At 34.6% G+C, this 24,310-nt stretch overlaps 2 protein-coding genes across 2 annotated transcripts; one reads left to right on the forward strand and one right to left on the reverse strand.

Moving 5' to 3' along the window:
• The first annotated feature begins 5,548 nt into the window (after nt 1-5,548).
• Nucleotides 5,549-15,281, forward strand: LOC125055997 (signal transducing adapter molecule 1). The gene is made up of 8 exons (XM_047658800.1): nt 5,549-5,816; nt 6,583-6,791; nt 7,713-7,922; nt 8,636-8,870; nt 10,650-10,760; nt 12,369-12,591; nt 13,836-14,003; nt 14,813-15,281. The coding sequence occupies exons 1-8, from the start codon at nt 5,774-5,776 to the stop codon at nt 14,817-14,819; spliced, it is 1,206 nt and encodes a 401-aa protein (XP_047514756.1). The 5' UTR covers nt 5,549-5,773; the 3' UTR covers nt 14,820-15,281.
• A 1,250-nt stretch (nt 15,282-16,531) lies between these two features.
• On the reverse strand, nt 16,532-23,757 carry LOC125056236. The gene is made up of 6 exons (XM_047659268.1): nt 23,628-23,757; nt 22,510-22,678; nt 21,319-21,537; nt 19,358-20,818; nt 18,059-19,261; nt 16,532-16,885 (listed from the first exon to the last, which is right to left on the reverse strand). The coding sequence occupies exons 1-6, from the start codon at nt 23,734-23,736 to the stop codon at nt 16,714-16,716; spliced, it is 3,333 nt and encodes a 1,110-aa protein (XP_047515224.1). The 5' UTR covers nt 23,737-23,757; the 3' UTR covers nt 16,532-16,713.
• Between the last annotated feature and the right edge of the window lie 553 nt (nt 23,758-24,310).

The following is a 24,310-nucleotide window of genomic DNA, read 5'->3' on the forward strand; positions in this document are numbered from 1 at the left end:
ATTCATTTATATTAATGTTCAATGTTAAAAGGATTTGTTTAAAATTGTAACAAACAAACTCAAAACATTCATTTGTCTATGTCTACTGCTAAATTCAGCTGTGCGAAGCCGGTAAAGGCTTGTAATAGAGAGAGAGAGAGAGAGAGAGAGAGAGAGATAGACTATACGTTCTGTTATACGGGAATTAACTGCCTCTGCTCCTGCTTGGTATACTTGACGGGACACACGGGCAGGAGGCTCACCTGATGTTATGTGATACCGCCGCCATTGGACACTCTCAATTCTTGGGAGCTCGCCAGTGCGTTTCAGGTCTTTTAAGAATTGGTACGCTCTTGAAGGACCCTAAGTCCAATTGGTTCGGAAATACTTCAATGGGCAACTGGTTCCACAAAGTGGTGGTGCGTGGAAAAAACTGCCTTGAAAAATGCTCAGTTGTGGAACGGCGGACTTCGAGGTGATTCGGGTGGAATTTCGTATTCTGCCTCGACGTCCGATGACGAAATTCAGCTGCAGGTATTAATGCGAATAACTCCTCTGACCACATGGTAAATGCGGTAGAAGATGCATAGTGACCTCACATCTCTACGAAACGCCAAAAGATCAAGCCGCTCGGAGAGGGATTGGTCGTCGACGATTATTATAAGCCTTCCGGAATACCTATTAGAATGGCAAAGATTAGCAATATGGCTTACATACTAAGGGTATAACAGTACACGCCTAAAATACGGTCAAATATTAATTGTAGTATCTATGCCGTTTAAAACAATTACGTCAAATGAATTTACGGCTTTGAACGCAGTACAAAGCTACCTTGACCTATTTACATTGACACTTCATGTAACCCGTATACGAAGAATTCGTTTAGAATTTGTCAATTACTAAGCCCTTATTGTAATTAACATTACCAGATGCTTTGGTAGGTTTGATATTCCTTGTACAAATAGTGCAAGTACAATGCAAGTATATAAAAAAATCTTCAGGCCAGCGAGATAGGCCGCCAGTTAAATGAAATGTTTCTAATTATTAATAAAAAAAATTGCCTATACTGTAAGAGTACTATATATTAATCATTTTAAATTTACATTAAGTATATGTTATAATATTGAACATGTACACGAATTCCTACGGCGTGAAGGCCTGCTCCAAATTCTTCAATTTGTCTCTCATCCTCGCTACTATTTTTCAATCTTTCCCTGCTTTCTATCTCTTTTATTTCATCTTCCCAGGTTTCTGGTAGGCTTTTTCTCTTTTTTATCGAAATTTATAATTTAACTACATCCTCTAAATTTCCGTCATCAATTACATTATTACAAATTTATGTTTGAACCAAATTTGTAAGTATAAAGAAATACCATTATTTGACAGCAACCAAGAATTATTCGTAGTACAGCGAAGGCAAACCACTTAAGAAGACCAGGTAGACCCAAAAATCGACGACATGTGTCTCAGAAGGCTCATCATCTACTTGTAACAAACAAAATGATCAGAGAATCTGATGCAATAATATAAGCTATATTTCAGCGCTTCCAAAACAAAGTGTTCAGGGGAATAGTCTATGCTCCCTGTTACATTGGAAATAACGACCTCCATCGGGACCTTAATGTAGAGAACGTCGCCACAATCATAAAAAGACTGCTGGAGCCCACGAACATAGGCTCCACCGTCACGTGAATGTCGAGGCTATTCAACTCCTTGACACCACGGGCCTAGTGAGAAGACTGAACTAGGGAATTGGTGTTAGTGCATGTTTGTGTTAAATGCTAAACAGTGGTAAGTGAAAAAATAGAACACAAGAACAGAGTGTCATTCCGTTAATAGAGACTGTAAGTAGTGTTACTGGACTTTCTTATGTAAAAATCCTTATTAGAAAATTAGGATATACTTAAATGACTTATTAGGCTTATTATTAACGTAATGTTTCATGTCTTAGTAAAGACACAAGTACAAATATAAAAAATGTTGCAGCGACACTAGTTAATTATTAATGTATGTAATAAGTATATGACTTACAACATTAACATATTAGAATGAGAATGTTAACATTATAAAATAATATAAATATACATATATACTACCATAGACTCATTATAAATTTAGTTTCGATGATTAAATTAATTCTAAAACACAAGATGCGTGAGGGAAGTATACGGAAACCTTGTCTATCAAGGACATTAAACCGGTTTGAGACGTGTCATCGTGCCATGACACCTTTGTGGGATACTGCGCTGTTTAAATGCCCTTCAATTTTTAAATATTTAGGTTAGCTAGTACTAAACAATTTGCGACGACATCGTTAAGAACATACCGGTTCTATTGACCAAATTCAAAGGTCCCGGCTGATTTCTATTAGACCGCATTAAAAAAAACATATTTTGTTAATGTAGAAAAATTATAATTATGTGCACGTAATGTCTTTTTATTATAATCCTATGTGAAATAAATAAAATTTAGTTTTATTTTATACATGAGTATATTAATCACACATTCAATAATAAGTAGTACTTACATATTAGGTACTTAATAACAACGTCATCGGTTTTTACAACCAAATATGAGTAGTCCCTTCGATGTTGTTATAATAGATTTTGACTGTTGTTGTTGATATAGGTATTCAAGTACACTGTCCATAGTAAATTCATATCAACATTCAAAGTTAGAGTGTACTCCTCCCAAAGGCCGGCAACGCACCGTCTAAAATGGCTGTCAAGGGCTGCGATGACTGCCCTTTTTGGGCGCCCCGTAGGCTCGTTTACCCCCTTATATTAAAAAAATGCCAATAATTGTTTATTCATAGATATGAATTGCAAATCGTCCTATAGAGAGGACATTCCATTCTTTTTTTACCCCACAGGACGCCATTATCAATTGGATACCGGTTCTCGAGCGTAGTAATTTAAAGTTTATTTCTTCTTTTGTATAGATTATAGGATTTATATTTCACACTTATTGAAATACTGGCATGGAATAGCTAACGTTTCGCGACTTTGCTGGTGACGTGCCTTAATATCAAACTCACTTCACTCATATTGACTGGAGTTCATTCATTATGCCCTACTTGTGTCTTATAGCGCCATCTCCTTGCGATGGATCATCATCATGGCTAGTTTAATTTTGGATGCCGCGCTTCTAAACAATGACTTGGTGCTTTAACAACCCTATGTGTAAAATGGTTTTTTTTACTCGGAAAATGCCATATGCTACAACCAATTTTTGGTTAATAGATTAATTTTGATCAAAAACACATCCCAAATTAAAAAGAATAGATCGTCTTTAAGAGATAACAGATATGCCTACTCCAAAATGTAAATAAAATTAATTTATATATATATATATATATATAGGTATTTAATCATGATCGGTTGTTAAGAGAAAAAACATATTTGCTGTATTCAGTCGAAGAAAAGAATCAAGCCAATTTCTTCACGTGACATTTAACACATAATCAAAGTATGTATACAAATGGTAGGTATTGAACTTCACAGACAACCTGATGACGACAGGTGTCTGTCAAGCGGGAACCTTTGCCAAATTACACAAAACCCCCATTCGATTTGGATTCAGTCCAATCCAAAATCAAATAGACAAATACTTTTCTTTTAATATGCAGCTTTAACTTCCGTGTTTATATCTTATCAGGAATTTCACATAATTACTAATAATAATAACTAAAAAAGAGTGTGTGTACTTATGTACACGCGTTAGAAGTTATACTTCTTTGGCGTATGGAAAAAATAACTAAAATACACGAGTGATTAACGATAAATATTAAAATTGATCAATAAAATTTTTATTAGTAAATACTATCACCGTCGTATTTGACGTGAAATTGATTTAATAAAAACACCAAAATAATATTTATTTATTCACACTGTTTAATTGAACTGTTAAGAAAGACGTGATCTAAATATAAAAATACTTGAATATACAACTTGAACACAGTTATTATCGATTTTAATCACACCTAGAACTAACTTCATTCTGTTAATTTTGTGTTAATGTGCGCATCGTAAAATTTCACTCTCATAAATTTTTCACAACGCGCCTAAAGAAGTATACCTTCAAAAATAATATTCAGCATGCGCAACAATAACGGCAAACATTTCTCATCAAAACTATTATCGTTAAATATCAAACAATAATAATACATCCATAATTTAACATCAAGGTACAAATAAAATATGACAGTTGACATAAGGTCGATTGAAAAGAATCCATAGTGATATAACCTATTAAATATTCCGAAACGAAATATTTAGTTCTCACGATCGCATTATATTCTAATTTATTATTATTCTATGCATATATAGCGTTTAAAAATATCATAAGTAACAATGTTAATTGTAGAAAAATCCCAAGCGTTAACGCACATGACATGCAAGTATGTGTCAGCCGTATGCGGTAATAAATTCATTGTGTAATGGGCAAGCCACATTTTAAATTGGGCCGTCCCTCCCAAGAGTGCCTCGCGCATCTACAAAACTATTCAGAAACGCATCTTAGAACGCGTTCAATTGCTACTAACGCCACCTGTTATTGCTTTTGTTAAATTAATTTTAACTTTGTATAATCTGTCTCTAGAACTACGAACGTCATTAATTCTGTTTACATCTAGTATAAAAAAAATGAAACAAATCAGTCCTATCACCGTTTTGTGATCACGCTGTGATGATGACACAGTATTCTAGTTAGGTTTCTATAAACGACATAATTATTTGAAATCTACAAATAAATACTTTTTACTTTTTAATCACATCAAAACAATCTATAATATGGTTTTTTAAATTATTAAATGGGCATTAATAACAATATTTAAAATCCATGATAAGCCAGCAAAGTTAATAACTAAGTATATTCGCATTGAAATTTTTTTTTAAGGTTCCATGATTTTGATATTTTTATTATTACGACCAAAGACAAAATATAAAGTAAATTAAACTCGAAAAAAAAATCTTTGATGCGTATGACATAGGCAGCTAAATCAAAATAATATAATCAATGGCATAACGCGTAGCGAGCGTATCACGGAAATGTTTAGCTATGCAAGTTAAGGTCATTACCATAGGTACCTATATAATGTTTATTATTGAATCATATTCAAGGCGAGAATAGTTACAGCAAAATAAAAATGAATAGTTACAGCTTTTAAATTATTTTTGAAGTAAAATTAAATAAGTAATCCATAAAATAAAAATTTATCAAAAACCAGCTAACAATAAATAATGTGCATACGGCATTTCATGTATATTAACATATATTATAGGTAGTAAAAATCTTTATGTTGGAATGCAATTGTATTTTAATATTGGAATAGCGCCATCTACATGCCATTTCATAACTAGATGTAAAAATAATTTGTTGTAAACGTACAAGTACTTTTATCCCAAATTTCAACAAAAATACCTCTGAAGTTGAAAAATTTTATATACCTAGCGCAAACCAGCATCTTTGTACTGGTTTTAGTTACAATACAAATTACAAACAGTTGATAAAAGACACGTCAAAAGATTGTCAGTTGTCAATTGTCATATGTCGCAACAAATGACAACCGAGTTTCTGTTCATCGATAGAAGCTTCAGCTTGTTGTTTTCTTCTGACTTTTCATAACATTAATCATTTAACAGGATTATAAACAAGATAAAATTAAATCTCACAAGTCTAAACAAAGAGATCGTATTCATCAATGTGATTGCCATAACATTTGCGTGGATATCAAATAAAACTTACCATCTATTTCGTGTATTAAAAAAAATTGAACAAAAAAGAAAGCCACGAAATGGGAATCTTTGGAACATCGTCACCGTTCGACGCAGACGTTGGTAAGTTGATTAACCTTTTTAATTAGAGAACTTGTGACTAATTCTTGTTACTAACGATAAGTTAATAAGCATCAGTTTCTCGTGTTAGGTCGTACAATTTATAATCATAAGGAAAAATTGTATTGAATGTATTGTGCAATGACTGTAGAAGCATTTTTTATAGTTACTGTTGTTTCATATTCCTCTCCAAAGAATATAGAAACTAGGTTTGGTTGAATTTTATCACACATTTAGTTTCTCAACCAGAAATGTAATATGTAGTGTTAATATATAAATATAATATAATGAGATATTGTTACTCATATAGATATGAAAAATTAACATGTTAAATCATGTGAGTCATATTTTTATCAAGATGCAATATCTGTAAATTGTTACAATATATTTACAGACATAAACAAAGACTAAACATTCGGAACAAAAAAAAGTTGTATCCAAGTACTTATTAATTAAACAATGAATATCTCTTATGTTTACATTACAAACAAGTCAATTAGGAAGAACAGCTATTAAATTATTTCTTTATTATATATGTATTCCTACAACTTATATTTGGATACATAGAACAACTAATGGAATACATATTTAATATACTAATAACTTATAAAACAGCACAAGACATATGAGGGATTAGCGTCTGCTGTATAGCATTATATTATTACTTCAGTACTTTAAAGGCAGTATCAGAATAACTACCGGAATTTTGTCATCCTCTAATATATCAGTATTAGTATATGTGAAATATAAATTTACTTTTTATCTACAGAGCGTGCAACAAGTGAAAATAACACAAGTGAAGAATGGGGACTTATATTGGAGATTTGCGATCGAGCTGGTGCAAGTGCCACAAATTCAAGAGATTGTCTCCGTGCTGTGATGCGACGTCTTGCTCATCCAGACCCTCATGTACAAGTCCATGCAGCTACTTTACTTGATGCTTGTGTATCGAATTGTGGAAAGATATTCCACTTAGAGGTACATATTTTGATATTAAAAGAACAGTAGTTCACAGCTTTTTATAATGTAGCTATGAGCTAGCAATTATAATTATTATTTAGTAAACATACTAGCAGCAAAAGAATTCAGAATTCTATACTTTGTGTTTAATTTTACCAAGATGATTGTCCGTATTTATAGTTAATATTTTCTCAAAGTTGAGCCTGTAACAAAATTGTATGTTTCGATTAGCGTCTCTTTGTTGTGTCAAGACAGATGACAAAGTTTTCTACAATAGGTTAAAGTTTTTAAGCATCCATCATATGACGCCTTCTAAAATCTTAATAATTTTATTGATATAATCTTTCTTGAGGGGTCCCAGATGACATAAACATATTTCAACAGTATACCTAGTTAGAACCAGATAAAGATGTTATTGTACAGTTCTTAATGGATACTATAGAGTCAACTTACAGTGACAAGCTTTAATAATAATAAATAGACTGGTTGTGCTATTTATGTTTACCTTCACCAATCAATTGTTAATTGAGCTCATAAATAATTTATCAAGCTATAATTGAACAACAACCTTGGTTGTGAGATACGCTATGCTTCGACATAGTTAAAACATTACTAGTTTTAAATATTGAAGTTTGGTATTTGTAATTTCTAATAATAATAATAAATCATTTAGTTGCAAGAAAGTGGTACATTTAGATCGATCAATCGCACAATCAGGCGTATAAAAATAGGCATGCAAATGTCATATTAATTTTCATTAACTTTATAATAAGAACACACAATGTCATAATAATAAGTTATGCTATTTATAATTAACTGTTGTCAAACTTATGGTCTAAATACAGGCCCGCTAGGCACCTTGGCTTTAAAAATTTATAGATCAATTATAAAAATACAGTTTTTGGAATATCCTTTTTAAAAATTCATTAATTCATATAGGTTGCATCACGTGAATTCGAAATGGAATATCGCCGTTTACTCTCCCGTGCCCAACCGGCTGTTGCTCAGAAATTAAGAGCATTGCTACGGAAATGGGCTGAGGGAGAGTTCAGGAACGACTCGCAACTTGATCTGATTCCATCTCTACATACTAAGCTGTGTGCAGAGATAGGAGAAAAGACTGTTGCTGTACCTAATACTGATACACAGGTAAACACCCAACAGTGAATAAATATACTATAGTTACTATAAATTTACATGTTATGTATATAGTAGATTCTTGTGTATGTTATAAGACTAATCTGGTATATCTCCCTGCCAAAGTTTTTATATAATAAGTCGAGTTATTAAGTTAACAAAAACAGCTGGCTATTTGAAGGGTTTCTCTATATTAAAATTTATCAAACTATTGCCTGCCAAACCATAGCTTCTTTGTACTTTCTTCTTCGTAATCTTATCATTACTGAAGGTTGTGCCTCTCTTGAAAAGCCCTAAGCGATAAGTTGACTTGCTGCCTCCACACCACTCTGTCTTCAGTCATAGTGGATTAGGATTGCTAAGACTACATTGTACTATATTATATGTAATATGTATATATAAACTTATTGTTATCCGTAAAATTATTGCCAATGGTATTACTATGTATATTGGTGGTCCCTTTCTACGCAGTAAGTCAGTTTACGAGAAACGGGTCTAAGTTCTCTACTCATTTAACACTTCTTCTTTCTCTGTGTTCGAAACATCCCAGAAAAAAAAAGTGGTACTATGTATATTTTTTGGCACATTTTACACTCAAAATTTTCTATATTAAATTACATTTTAAGTACCTAATATTGATTATCTTGACAATAAAATGAGGGTTCATGAGGGGACATTCTGAGGGTAGACTCCAAATATATATAGGTTTATGTTGTACCCTCCAGCAATCTGCCAAAGACGTAGCAGCTCAACGAGAGCAAGAAGAGTTAGCTCGCGCGATCGCTCTTTCACTAAGAGAGGCCAATCCCACAGCAGGACCCGCTAACACATCTACCTCGAAGACTCTTTATCCCCGCGTGGAGACGACAAGTGAGCCCCCACCTGCGAGAAAAGTCCGCGCGTTGTACGACTTTGAAGCCGCTGAAGATAATGAGCTGACCTTTGTTGCGGGAGAAATAGGTATGAGCTGTGTATAATAAATTAAAAAAAATTCATTAGATTTTTAAAAAAGTTTCCGTAACACACGGAAAATATTAAGTTTGATTGTTTTAAACCTAAAGCTTTTTTCATAGTTTTTCTGCAGTACTAAATACTAATAGTCTAAGATCCGACCGCGTGATTTATACGTTCATATGTTTGATTAATAAAATATAATTTTTATCGATATTTATAACTAAACCAATGCAGATCCGCAAAGGTGGCCATCCAAATTTGGCCGCAATTAATTTTAATTAAAATGTAATTAATTATTTATTTTTGAACAATTACGTTCACTTGTAATTGTTAAAAAATATATTTCATTAGAAAGAAATATACCTGAGATACCGAGAAAGTTCAAGGTGCCATCCCTCACTTGGCCGCAACCTAATGTCAGCCAGGTGTAAACAGGTATAATTTCGTTAAATATATACGTTCATAATGTATTATCATGTTATACATACCAAATTGAAGATTAATTATTTCCCTACATGATGAGATATAGGTGCCTATGCAAAAATGCCCGCAAATAGTGACTGCCAACGATTAAAGATAAATAAAAGCGAGAGAAACTTAAGATAAACACCCCATGTCGAATAAAGATAGAGCATCCCAGCTGCTTGTCGTTTTTATGCTACTGCGCATGCGTCCATAGATAAGGTGCTCAACTAGTAGCTCGCGTATTTGCTTGGAGTTTAAAATACTCCAAAAATTGAGCAGTAAAAATAATATGTCATAATAATTAATCTACCAAACTAGTGTTTTCAATATTTTTTTAATTATATTCAACTAAAACAATATTGATATGATTGCAATATTCAGTACGGTATTTAGTTGAGCACCTTGCCTATGGACGCATGCGCAGTAGCATAAAAACGACAAGCAGCTGGGATGCTCTATCTTTATTCGACATGGGGTGTTTATCTTAAGTTTCTCTCGCTTTTATTTATCTTTAATCGTTGGCAGTCACTATTTGCGGGCATTTTTGCATAGGCACCTATATCTCATCATGTAGGGAAAGAATTAATCTTCAATTTGGTATGTATAACATGATAATACATTATGAACGTATATATTTAACGAAATTATACCTGTTTACACCTGGCTGACATTAGGTTGCGGCCAAGTGAGGGATGGCACCTTGAACTTTCTCGGTATCTCAGGTATATTTCTTTCTAATGAAATATATTTTTTAACAATTACAAGTGAACGTAATTGTTCAAAAATAAATAATTAATTACATTTTAATTAAAATTAATTGCGGCCAAATTTGGATGGCCACCTTTGCGGATCTGCATTGGTTTAGTTATAAATATCGATAAAAATTATATTTTATTAATCAAACATATGAACGTATAAATCACGCGGTCGGATCTCGTACTATAACATCATAACCGGAATGTAATGTTTAAAGAACTTTCTCATAACAAAAAAATGTATTCTTATTTACATGAGAAACTTATATAATATACGATTTTAGTCGATTAGGCTCATTCTAATCTTTAATGCCCTTTTTGAATTGATTAAACACGCTAATATTACGAATTTTGTAGGGGTAATTGATTAAATAATTGCACACCCTCATACTTAATAGACTTCTTTAAATAATTTGAAATTGATTTAGATTTCATTAAATTATTCTGTAAAGTTAATAAATAAATAAAAGCTACAACGTTGAAAATAAATTGTTAATGTTTTTTTTAAATTCTTAAACTCTTCTCTTCTTTTCAAATGGTTTTTTGATTAATAATGTATTTTCAGTACATGTGACTGACTCCACCGACCCCAACTGGTGGAAAGGCTACAATGAGCGTGGCGAGGGATTGTTTCCAGCGAACTTTGTTACCTCCGATCTTAGTGAACCAGCTCCAGGTAAATGTTTTTATATTCTTGAACATAATACAGTAGAAACTCGATAAGTTAAAGTCCAAGGGAAACACAAATATTTTAAGTTATAGAGGTTTTAAGTTATCAAGGGTCGATGTTAGGGATAGGTTAATATAGAGGTGGGTATGTACATATGTATGTATGTACCCTTATTCCTATTTTTACTCGAATGCGTCAGAAGGATTGGTTCAATAAAATACAGATAATCCTATTTATTTATTCACATTACACGTTACATAAAAATAAAACAACAATTAAAGGTTTAGTCTACTTAAAAAAGTCTGTGATTTTCTTTTGTTTTAAGCAATTCACAGTTTCTAAATAGATTTGATTTTCAATGACAAATAGAGAAGAGACATTATCTTTTATGTTGCTACACTGCTCTATAAATGATCTTACAGTTGTTAAAGCTCTTTTTGCTTTTCATTTTTTTCTTCAAAATGAGTAATTAACAAACAGTTTTATGTTATAGAGGTTGTGGAAACATTGTTTTAAGTTACTGAGGGCCAATTCAGATTTTACTTATTTAAGTTACAGAGGTTGCGTATTTTAAGTTATGGAGGTTTTTGGCTCTGATGGGAAGGGAAAATATTATTTTTTGAAGTTATAGAGGCTTTTAAGTTACCGAGGTTTGAGTTATCGAGGTTCTACTGTAGTTATTAACTATTCGATGATCTATTTTTGGGATTAATTTTAATTTTCGTGATTGTTTGATTCTTTATTAGGTTCCATTCTTAATTTAACTTCTATTAATAAATTGATTATACCAAATCCAATCCTAACCGATACGAAGAAACACTGTATATATTTCATTATAAGTATATATTATTCGTTGATTAATTTCTACGGTTTGGACTGTGGGGCACCAAAGACAGGTAGGCATTAGGCAGATAAGTTAGCTAGTGGATCGGATAGAAAACGCCGTAGATCTCTTCAAGGGTTTATTTCTAAATAAATCAGTGAGGAATTTGTTTACACTAAAAACTTAAACCTACACAGAAATTCACTATTTACACATACACAAATTACTGTACGAATTACTTTAATTACGCACACTTTACATAGTACTTTATCGCTTGTCTTCACTAAATTAGCACTTTATCACTTCGGTGTTTATCTCTTGATATCGTCTGAAAAAATAATTCACATCCTGAAAACTAGGATGATATTCTTGTAAATTACGGTTTTTTAATATTTGATTGACGTTCTCCTGAAATGGTCATAAATCATATTTCAGCCTACTGAAAAGTTCTAAAAAATTGCAGTCGACCCGTCTTCGTAACAAATATTATAAAACGTAGGTCCAATGTGGATTGAACACAAAGTTTGGAAAATAAGAGGAGGCTTTGACTAAAAGACAAGACGTAATAAATAAAAATTTGTTTGTAGAAAGATAATAACTAATAAGGCTATAAAAGAACTAAATATTATATTATATTTATGTATTATAAAATTTTGTAGTCACTAGTTATATATTATATTTACTAATTTACTTTATATTTGGAAGTTAAAACTAAACAGTAAACAATCATTATTAGCTTATTTATTTTCAATTTACATGCAAAGTTCTAATAATACGTTACCGCCTTTCAGAAAGTGAAACTCGTCCGCCAGCGACATCTAGCGGCAAAACCGTGCAATTCGCACCCGAGACACCTCTGCGCATAGACGAGTCTTGTATGGACGAAGCACTCGCCTTACTCCACGAAGCAGATCCAACTGGCGAAACTCCGGATGACGCACGTCAGTCAGAGCTTGAGGCACGCGTGTACGCTATGGGACCGCTCGTTGATGCCGCACTGGAGAAGGCTGATAGGTATTTAAAAAAAAAATGTGCTTTCAAGCTGGCGAGCATTTAAGTATATGATTTTCTTGTATTTTGTATTGAATTAAATTCGGATCAATACGACAATATTTTCTTAATAAATTAATGTTGTATGTTGCGTTTTTAAGCTACAACGGTTTAATTAAACATGTAAAAAGAAATCTATACTATACTCTGATTTTTAATTCCGTAGAATTCTGACAGCCATCATTTTTTGACATGTCAGAGATTACAAACCTTTTTGGCCGGGCACATTTTTCAATTTCAATACGAGTCAACATCTGATTATACAAACATTTTGATGTTAGTGAATGTATCCATTTTATTAAGTGCAGTGCTCAATATTAAAAGTGGTTTTACGGCGACTGATAATTACGTCCCTAGTTTAAAAACAATAAAAAAGGCACAAGTAAAGAAAACATTTTTTTAAAAAGGTTTACTAAACCTGGAATTAGTAGGCAGTGATTCCAGCTAAAGAATAAAATAAACTAATTAAAGTAGGGTAGTAGGACTCCTTTCTCCGCAATTAGACTCCTAATTGGTCCGTTGTGCGTACTAACAATATATCGAATTAATACTTTAATAATTTAAGTATTAATTCGATATATTGTTCGTGATATTGAAATATTTGTTATTTTTGTATCACCTGAGTAAGGAAGTATTAAGATTTACCTTTTTGTAGATAAAACATAAACAATACGTAGCATTTTATTTTATTGCCCTAAAATGGGTCAAATTTGTCCCTTTTCGGCGGAGAACTTTTTTAGTAGCAACATTTATGAAATGTCAGAATTTTACGGAATTAAAAATCAGAGTATAAATCATTTGCTCGTGTCTGCATCTGGGATTAATAGTCAATACCATTTAGATAACGAAGAAAATCTATAAGGCTGACATCCAGGTCTAAAAATTAAAAAAAAAAGTGTGGTCCATTCAGTAATGGACCATTTAAGGTCCCCTAATTTATTAGAAGCCCTAACGAAATACATTTTAGTTATTGTCTTTAACCATTACAGTTCGTTGAAGTCCGCGAATCTGAGGAAAAGTATTAAAGTAATAAATGCAAAGTTTAAATTCTAATAAATTTATATATTTTTTAATTTAATAAATTTTAACTGTGTTTTGTTTAAATATAATTGTCTATGAATTAGCCATTGGAGCACTTAAGCAAATAATTAAACTAACATTTTCCAGGCGCCACGCCCTAGCCATTAAACAAATTAAACTTTTTCTAGGCGCCACGCCCGCCTGACCCAGCTTAGCGCAGACCTAGTAGACGCCTTGAACCTGTACCATGAGCTCATGCGCGAACCGAAGCCGATGTACCAGCAGTACATGCCGATGATGGGCGTGCCCCCTGGACCGTCTCACCCTCATATGGGCCCCCAGCCACAACCGCCTAGGTATTAATTTGAGTTTTTGTTGAGCCATAATATGGTGACGAAATTTAATTGGTGCACAGCTGGGATCGAACCTACGATCTCCGGGATGAGAGTCGGACGCTGAAGCCACTAGTGTTTTGAGATATTTATTGAAAAACAAACCTGAGATTTCTCATTAATAATATATTTTTTTCATTATTCACTTATGAATATAACAATATGGCAGTAAAAACTAAATAAAAATAAAAAATACGTGTGTGTGTACCTACTTATGTACACTCGTTAGAAGTTATATTTCTTTGGCTTAACAAGATAAAAATGTTATTCTTGAAAAAAAACGACACTAACAATAGAAAAAACTAAAATGTTGACTATTGCTAACTTCGGGGTGTCGGTTATTTGTGACGGTGTGCGCGCGCATCGTTTAAATTTACTCTCATCATTTTCTCGTCAGGGAGAGTTCAAGTATTACGTAACGAAATTGGGGGGGGGGGGGGGGGTCCTTTTGTGAAGCGTTACTTTGCGGGGCGGGGATTGAATTACGCGTTATTGTTAATACATATTATTTTCGACTTTCCAGTACTTAATGGTATCTTTTAGGTATAAAGAGTCAAAACGTTACGGCGCGTTACATGAGGGGGGGGGGTCCAGTAATCTCCAAAAAATGCGTGACGTAATACTTGAACGCTCCCTAACGCGCCAAAAGAAGTGTAACTTCAATGAGTGCTTTTGCAACATGAAAATAGTTTTACCATTTTAAAATCTCAAATAAATGTGAGATACAGTTATTCATTATTTTTCATATTATTAATTATAATTTCTAATTTCAGATGCTGATCATTCCGGCAATTGTAAATAGCGTCCGAAACGTTAATATATAAATTATTTTCTTCACATTCTATTTAGCTTAGTATGTTAATTCTGATGAACATTTCGATTATAGACATATTTTTGTGTCTGAACTTACGGAGCTTTTAAATATATTTTTGAAAAACAAAATCTTGAAAGGCACGGCGTCTCTGAAAGTGAAATTACGCTACGTTTGAAATTAGGACGTCAAACGCCCAATTAGACTTGGGTGCTGCAACACATGAGCGTATCTTAAAAGGCCGGTAACGCACTCGCGAACCCTCGAACATTTAAAGGGTCCATAGGCGGTATCACTTAACATTGGGTGATTTGACCCACATTTTAGGCAAATTAATTTCTATGTTCGTGTACATCAGACTTAGCACATAGGGAAAGGACGAAATATAGTTTTAAATTTATTTTTTACAAATTATTCCGGATTAGGTAAAAGAAAAATATAGAATCACAAATATACTGTTATTACTATAATCTATAATAATGTTTGTAGTATAAACTTAGTTCCAATTTAGTTAGATTCACTCTCAAGTCTTCACGTATATGCACCCGATTTCTATTGTCCCCCCTTGACAATCAAATTGACCCCTTGAAAATCAAAGTGCCCCCCCTGACATGTGCCCCACGTTGGTAAACACTTGAGTTAAGGGACACACATACGCGTGAAATGTGTCTTGGGAGCGTTCAAGTATTACGTAACGTATTTTGGGAGGGGGGGTCCTTTTGTGAAACGTTACGATACGGGGCGGGGATTAAATTACGCGTTATTGTTAATATTTTTTTCGACTTACACCACATAATAGTAACTAAAGAGTCACTAGGTGGTCACGAAACGTTTTACTATACTTGGGTACTGAAAAACGTTACGGCGAGTTACATGGGGGGGGGGGGGGGGGTCAATAATCTCCAAAAATTGCGTTACGTAATACTTAAACGCTCCCTTAACAGGTTTTTACTAGCCAGAGAAAAGTAATTTCAAAGTTTTAATGACTGTGTATGGAGTTTGGACTGTAATTATCCTGTTGTATATATATTGTCTTTTAACGTGATTTTAAATATTATATAATTCGTGGTACTAGATATAAAGCTATTTTATGTTTGATTTATGCAACTCGTGTGAAAAGAGAAAGTAAATGACGATTTAATATTCGTCTCAGTCGAGATTATAAATTTATATAAGCACCGAAAATGTATATTATTTTAAGGCCTTAAGGGGAAATTGTGAGTTATATTGAATTATTTAATAAAGGTCTCGTTACGGTAAATGTGTTTTCATGTAGAGAACTAAACCTTTTGAGTTAGTAAAACTAGTGTAGTGTAAGTAGTATGTATCTCGGACACACGAAGTGTCAGAAAATTATAAAAACACTAAAGCTTACGTTTCCTAGAAAAGCGGTGTCCGTCAACTAACGGCCGTCATTTTACGGTTGTTAATAACAGCCGTCTTTACTTTAAAAAAAAACATCATTTTCGCTCGTCCAAGTCACGTTTCCACTCAATTTATTAAAATGTGTGTCCTTTTGTAAAACGTTACGATGCGGGGCGGAGATTGAACTACGCGTTCCAGTACTTAACGCCACATAATGGTAACTTTTATGTATAAAGAGTCACTTTGGTGGTCACGAAATGTTATACTATTGGGTACGGGGGGGTGTAATACTTGAATGCTCCCTTATACGAATATTATTTTTTAACAATTTGAATGTTAAAAATGTATTTTTACGTAACCTTAAACCTTCATTCCTTCAGTCACTAACACTGACATTTTGAAGGTATGTTTAGATTGTCAAAATTTATATTTTAAAATCACTTTAGTCTGTAGTTTTCTTTACCAAATAAATCGCTATATAGGCTTCAATAAATGCGATTATGTCAAAAACTTGATGTCTGCTTCTTGTAAAGGTGGAATGAGAGGTGGTTCGGGCGACAGTAGTGTTATAGAAATAACTTTTGGATTGTTGGTCAGGTACTCTTTGAGTTCTGTCGCAGTTATTCGTTTGTATGGGTCCATGTGCCAGCATCTTTGTAGTAATTTACGCCTGGAAAAACATAATATACCGTTATTGTACTTCTCTAAAGAGACAAATCATGTCTGATTCATTTCTTAAACATTGATATACAAAAAACCCAAGATGCACACTCAACGTCTAAAAAACGTCCTCAAAAAATGAGCGCAACATTCTAAATTGTGCGCTCATTTCAAATAGTCTCGCGTCTAATAAGTGGAGTCGATGTTATTTATTTGTGTTTTTATTTATAAATAAATTTATGTACTTTTGAACTTTTTTGTGTGTAGTTTTTGACAAATATATTTACGCTATATAAAGTGTAGGTCAGGAGGTAGCCAATTTAACTTTTTTTTTAATTTAAAGAAAAAACTTTTTAACCGGATTAAAGTTATTATTATAAATTTACAACTATTTAACATCCAACACCTTTTGTCTTCAGTCACCGTGACCACGCACGCTGTAAAGCACCCGAAAAGTCGGATAAATTTAAAATTATGTTAAATAGTTGTAAATAAAAAAGTCATGTTCGACTCCACTCAATACCTTGTCCTACCGACCACGGTCGGTCGTAAAATTTTATTGCTTTAAGTACACTGCGTTGTAATAACAACTTTAAGCAATTCGCGTAAGGTTGATTTTGCAATAATATATGCTTGTAACATAAACTGTTATAGAAAGGGACAGAAATAGTGTTTCGGGACACTTTCGAGCGTTACTTTTATTCGAGACTGTGCATCTTGGGTTTTTTGTATATCAATGTTCTTAAATAAATAAATTTCTCATTCGTAATATTAAAAAATAGGAATTTTTATTGCAAATGTCGCTACAACCTCTTTAGGTATCGGCCTCAGATTTCTGAATCTGTTTCATGATCATTTTTTTCAACCTAATAGGCAAGTAGCCTCCTGTGCCTGACACGCTGACTTTTTGTGTCAAAGACATGTCGGTTTTCTCACGATTCCTTCACCGCCCGAGCGAATGTTAAATGCGCACATAGAAAGTCCAGTAGTGCACAGCCGGGGATCGAACCTACGACCTCAGGGATGGGAGTCGCACGCTGAAGGCACTAGGCCATCACTGCTCACTGTGTCCGAAACTATTCGGACTAAAATTACATTTAAATTATTTTTATTAGAACTAAATGATACATTCAGTGTACCCATTGAACTTATACATCTTAATAGTGCTAGATATTTTACTTACATTTGCATCGAAGCATCTGGTGGCAAGGGCGGACGTCCTCCATCAACGACATGGCTCAATACTCGCCACGTTGGCCAATCCCCATATGGCCTAGCTCCTATTGTAGCTATCTCTAGCAATAGCACTCCTGTAGCCCAAATATCTGATGCTAGTGAAAATACACCTTCCTTTAAGCTCTCCGGAGCCATCCATAGCACTGGAAACAATCCTTTACGACACGTCATGTAGGTCGACTCTTCTTCGTCGAGCTCACGCGCCATACCAAAATCTGCCAGCTTCAGAGAGCGTTTTTTATCTATCAGGCAGTTAGCAGCGCGAATGTCTCTATGCACTAAACGGCGCTCTGTTAAATATTCTAAAGCACAGGCTGCGTCGCGGGCCCACCGAGTCAAGCATTCATCTGACATTTCATAGTCAGCCTCTTTATCATACACCAACTTCGTTGCTAAATGACGCCGTTCTATTAAATATCGCTGCAGGTCTAAGTAAATGGCATGCTCCATCAAAACCAAGGGCGGACCGTCGACTAGACAAACACCCATTAGCCTGATGACATTGTTGTGTTCTAAACGTGCAAGAACACAAGCTTCCCTAAGTATCTCGTTTTCTTCTGCCATCGATAGGAGACCTTCGTGAAGTTCTTTTGCTGCAACAACTAAAGTCCCACGACCAGGACGTGTTAGTTCAGCAAAGCGCACGCGCCCATAAGAACCAGAACCTATTTCATGTAAGAGTCTGATAGAACCCCGGTCGACCAGGAATCCAATGAGCGCTGACGCTTTTTCTTGACGGCTTTCAAGTAGTCTAGCCACTAACGCCTCGTTTTCAGCTAAAAGTCGTTTTTGTCTCATTCTTTGTGCTACATAAATTGCTATACATATAAGTAAAACACTTGTGATCATTATTAAAATGAAAGCATCGTGACATCGTGGTGTAAAATCATTACCACTGCGTACAATACAATTGTCTCTATCTGATATTTTCGCGGAGCCAAGTATCGAATAACACAAATCAGTGTCATTTATTGCGGACCAAACTTTAACTACTGTAGTGTTGACCAATTTCCAAATAGCCACCGAATCTCGTTCATTTCCTCTCCATCTACCAACAAACACTAATGGCTCGTGGACTGAAAAGTTATTTAATTTAAGGGTTTGTGCAATTCCCGTTACATTTACTGCACCAATCGCTTCGTAATAGTCTCTGTAAAGGAATATAATATTGAAATAGAATGTCATGTTTCCATTATTACTTAAAAATATCAAAAGCTTTAGGATTAATTAGAATTTTTATGCTTACTGTGCAGTGCCGAAGCCGTGTAAATCAAAGCGCCTACTAATGTCATGTCTACGATACGCTGCAAATCCATGACCAAGTTGTAACAACGCATCTGCCAAATATGAAATTTCAGGTACGCTTGTTATATTTCTTTGCATCAGTCCAGGAATTTCAGATAACTTTAGTCTTAAATCGTCGGATCCACCGAAAACCTTCCCACCTCTCCAAGAGAATTCGATCGTAACATGCACTAAGCCTTCGATTTGTCTTCTATTTTCCATGACGCACCAATCGCGTACAATCCAAACATAATTTGTCAAGGGTGAGAATACCTTTACTACTTCCGAAAGTATTGCATCGGCTAATACACAATCGGTATTTACTATAATTATTCTAGCGTCATAAGATTTCATCTCCCTTAGCCCCCAGGATATAGTATCTTCACTTACAGTAACTTGGACAGAATTAAGATTTCTCTCACTAACAATCGCTTCAGCAAACGATTTAGAATATTCGGTGTCGTCAGAAACGATAGCCACGCGAGACCATCCACACTGAGACAAGAAGTGTCTATACCCTCGTGCTAAGTCTGTCAATCTGCCTGATGTTCCGTATGTTGACTCCCCTAGAAGAGAATCTTTAGCTGGACCCGCCACCATTAAAGGAATTTGTGTAAATTGAGCTGTATTAGAACCTCCCGCCAATCCTGGGTGCCAACCAAACACGATATAGCCCGCCAAATCCTTTTGTTTACTTGCTACAGCAATTTGGAGCTCATGTTTGTTAGTACAATTTAAAGGCATCTCATTTATTCTGTAGTCCAATTCTTTTATATCCCTCCAAAGAAAATGTTTGTTTACGACTACACACACCTTCCTATACAAATCTATATATGAACCATTCTTGCACGTTATTACGTTTATTACGTATTCGGGAGGCAATTTCTTTTCTTTAACTTTATACCATTGTTCAAATTCGATTTTATTATTTAATGCCCAGAAACAAGCCGCTTCCTCAATGTTGTGTGCATCTAACTCTTTTAAAAGCACGTCTTTGATGTGTTCGGGTTTTGGAGAGAATTCATTCATCAACTTATAAATAGGCGGTGCATACTCTTTGACATCTTCTCCATCTCCAATTAGTATAGCTTTTGGAGCATTAACAATTAAACCAGATAGACACTTAGTATCTGCTCTAGGACATGGTGGAAATTCTAACTGTACAACATCAGGATCATTGATCCATATATTCTCATCTATGAAGAGATATGTTCTATTAGAATTGTATAGGGTAAACACTTCACGTCTGAAGCTTGTATCGGTGTCAAAAATGATTATTGCAACATTTAGTTCAGCAACACTAGCTCGTTTATCAAATTCTTGTAAGATTTCGCTATCATAACTGCTTTCGTTTCTCGCTAGTACTACGATACAGGGTGACTGATTGCACTGTTTTGAAAACTTCCCCTGTGATTTATCTAAACTGAAAGATAATGTTAAATTAATAATATATCTATATAACTTGGAATTTAAGAACAAAAAATCAGTGGCGATACAACCTCTTCAGGTCTGGGCCTCAGATTTCTGAATCTGTTTCATGATCATTTTTCAATCTAATAGGCAAGTAGGTGATCAGCCTCCTGTGCCTGACACACACCGTCGACTTTTTGGGTCTAAGGCAAGCCAGTTTCTTCACGATGTTTTCCTTCACCGTTCGAACGATTAAATGCGCACATAGAAAGAAACCGTCACATGCCGTCGACTCACCGTGACTCTAAGCATGCTGGTTTCCTTACGATGTTTTCCATCAACATACAAGCGAGTGACAGTGCACATAGACAGAAAACTCAGGGATGCACGCTCAAGCCACTACTCTGCTATGTTAGGATAGCTGGGTGCGAACGAAAGAGTGATACCCAGATCCCCATCTTACATTTCCTCTAATAAACTTTAGATCGCCACAATAAGGAAATGTATACATACTTGAAATTTTTCGTGGTTAAAAAGCCACATGATAATGCACTGATGTTTTTGAGAAAGGTCCAAGATTCTATGATACAGCTACTTGTGATTGAAAGTCGTGCCATGAAGTGTAAGTTAACGGGTAGGGCTGGTCTTGATAAAGACGTTATACGATCGATATTACTATCAATACCGCAATCCTCATAATTCAATATCGCTGCGGGGGCTAGCGCAAGTGATCTGAAATGTTATAAATGAAATCAAAGATTGGGGAAAGGACTATCTACAGGCGCTTATTAAAGATTTAAGTTGGCACCTGGTAGATAGTACCGGTGACCCCAGAGCTGGTGCTTTCCTCGCTCAATGAATAAGTATCGCAATACAGCGAGGAAATGCTGCCAGCGTTAAACGTACACTGCCACAGGAACCAAATTTTGAAAGTTTGTTTTAATTTTCTTTTTAGTATTACTCTGTAAGGTTAAAAAATTGTAATTTCTGTACTCTTGATAGGTATGATTACTAATAAATATTATTAAAATACACAATGGAATTTAAATTGATTTACGCTTTTTTAGTTTTTAATGGTGCTTCGGGTAGATTTATTTCTAGATAATATTATTAGATATAATATTTGGTGGTTTGGTTTCCACGCGTTGGAAAAAGGAAAAGAGGAAGACAGAGCAAGACATGGGCAGACGATATAAAGAGGCACAACTTGGACAGTCAGGGCCTGATTAACCCTTAGGCTAATTAGGCTGAAGCATAGGGCGCGACAATCTAGGGGGGCGCGGACGTGCTGAAATCGTGTCTTCGCAAGCATCATCCACTGCATTTTTCAACTAGACCAACACACAACACTAAATTAACTGTGAACTGGATCTACAAGCAGATGGAAAATTTTAGTATCTTAATTAGATGAAGAATCGGCGCAACCTGATAATCAGCCTAGAGCGGTCAGAACTCTTGATCAGTCTCTTAACTTGGACAAGGAGAGCTTATATCAGAAACTAATGGGAACAGCTGGAAGAGGCCTATGTGTCACAGGACACGTTGACTACCTAAAACGGGTCAAGTATTAGATTAAGTTTTATTTATGTAACTTAAATAAGTGTTATTATATTGTACTGGGTGTCAGCAATAAAGGCTTAGTAATAATAATATTTGGTAAGCTACAAAAAACGAGAATAATTCCAATTTCCAAACTGAACTTACTTAGTCATAAGCTCGCAAACGTTACGATGTACTGGATCCAAACGTGCTGTGTATAAAAGTCTGTTTCGCAATACAGCGAGTAATAAGGCAGCTGAAGCGCGCGCCGCCCCGCCACCTCCAGATACAATCACTTCATACTCTTGCTTGTCTATGCGCACATGTCTTTGGACTAAGAAAGGAATAAATACAAATAAATATAGTCTTTATTGACAATCTTGTAAGTTACATATTATTTTATTTCTACTTAGTTTTTGATGAAAGTTAGTGAAAGTAAATGTAAATATTATTTACTATTAGACACCGGTTTCGTGATCGTCTTGCTTTTCAGCCTAGCTTTTCATCATCTTCCCATCTACGATGTGGTCTACCTTTACTTCTCGTTTTATGTCAAGGGTGCCATTGCATTTTTTAATGTAATACGAGGCAAACGGGCAGGAGGCTCACCTGATGTTAAGTAATACTGCCATGGACACTCACACTTGCGGCTCGCAAGTGCGTTGACGGCCTTTCAAGAATTGGTATGCTCTTTTCTTGAAGGACCCTAAGTCGAATTGGTTCAAAAATACTTCAGAGGGCAGCTGGTGCCACATAGTGGTGGTGCGCGGCAAAATGACTTAAAACGCTCAGTTGTGGAACGACGGACGTCGAGGTGATACGGATGGTATTTTATTTTGCCTTGACGTCCGATAATGAAACTCAGAAAAAATCAAACGTCCATAACTTCTTTGGTCCATTTTTTTTAGAAAGGAATATGACTTCATAATTACAAAGATCTTACATCAATATATAACCTCAAGAAGCTCGCAGAAGATATAACATTCCTGAATGTTTATATGTAGGAAACATACTAAATGAATAACTCTTACATTTTACACCGATGGTAAAGATATTTTTGATAAAAACTCTATCAGCTTGTTTTGAACACAGCGTTCAATGATCACAGTAATTTAATTAATGCTTCATAGATAATGATAGATATTTCAAATTTACCATTAGTCTTAAGCGACATTAACACTAATAAAAAAGCATACTGTTCTATGTCGAAGTACCATGTTTTCAATATTATATTATATATATTCAGTTCTTATGGTAAAACTTGAATAAATAGTAAGACCTACCTTTATTAGACGAATTGTGATATACTTCATATAATCGCTGACAGTATTGTGAATTCACTTGAAAATTCACTATTAGCATAACATAATAAAATAAATATTTTTTCGACATGTTTACCGTGTTAATGTTGTAATAACTCTGTTGTTCCCCGCTCTTATCATTTATATATTTCCTTAAAGTTATTAATGGATCAATCCAGAGTTATGTAATAATAATTAATATTAACTCTCTTAACGATTTTTTGAATAATAAATATTTATTTTCAAGAATGCTACAATCTAAAGCTCGCATATTTTACCACACATAATGGCGTGCAAATTTGTCTTAAAAGGAATTTTTACATATAAAATATATTAATGATGTTAAAAATTTAGCCAACGTTCGCACTATATATATTAACGTAAGGACTACGCTTGCAAGATCCAGAATGATACTGGCTGGACCTTACCCTTCTCGGAAGCGGATTTGCGAAGACCTCCAACATCACCGCTGGTCGCAAAACGCGGACTGCGGAGAGTCCAAAAGAAAACTGCCAGCAGTGGTAGTAGTGACAAAGCGACCCTTAAACCTTAACATAATTAATTTCAAAGTAATAACGTCAATTACGGGCCACTGTCTCACTAATAAACATCTATTTGTCCTAGGTGCGACAGACAGCCCCATGTACAGAGGCTGTTTCAGCGCA

This window comes from Pieris napi, chromosome 14 (genome assembly GCF_905475465.1).
Source record: "Pieris napi chromosome 14, ilPieNapi1.2, whole genome shotgun sequence".
NCBI classification, from domain to species: domain Eukaryota; kingdom Metazoa; phylum Arthropoda; class Insecta; order Lepidoptera; family Pieridae; genus Pieris; species Pieris napi.

Bases quoted from the DNA above. Each gene is read 5' to 3' on its own strand.
- LOC125055997 (XM_047658800.1), top strand. From the start codon at position 5,774: ATGGGAATCTTTGGAACATCGTCACCGTTCGACGCAGACGTTG. The intron at 6,792-7,712 runs GTACATATTTTG...TAATTCATATAG, and splicing joins GAAAGATATTCCACTTAGAG to GTTGCATCACGTGAATTCGA. The intron at 10,761-12,368 runs GTAAATGTTTTT...ACCGCCTTTCAG, and splicing joins TCTTAGTGAACCAGCTCCAG to AAAGTGAAACTCGTCCGCCA.
- LOC125056236 (XM_047659268.1), bottom strand. From the start codon at position 23,736: ATGTCGAAAAAATATTTATTTTATTATGTTATGCTAATAGTGAATTTT. The intron at 21,538-22,509 runs GTAAGTTCAGTT...ATAACATTTCAG, and splicing joins GTTTGCGAGCTTATGACTAA to ATCACTTGCGCTAGCCCCCG. The intron at 16,886-18,058 runs GTAAGTAAAATA...ATGTTTTTCCAG, and splicing joins CCAGATGCTTCGATGCAAAT to GCGTAAATTACTACAAAGAT.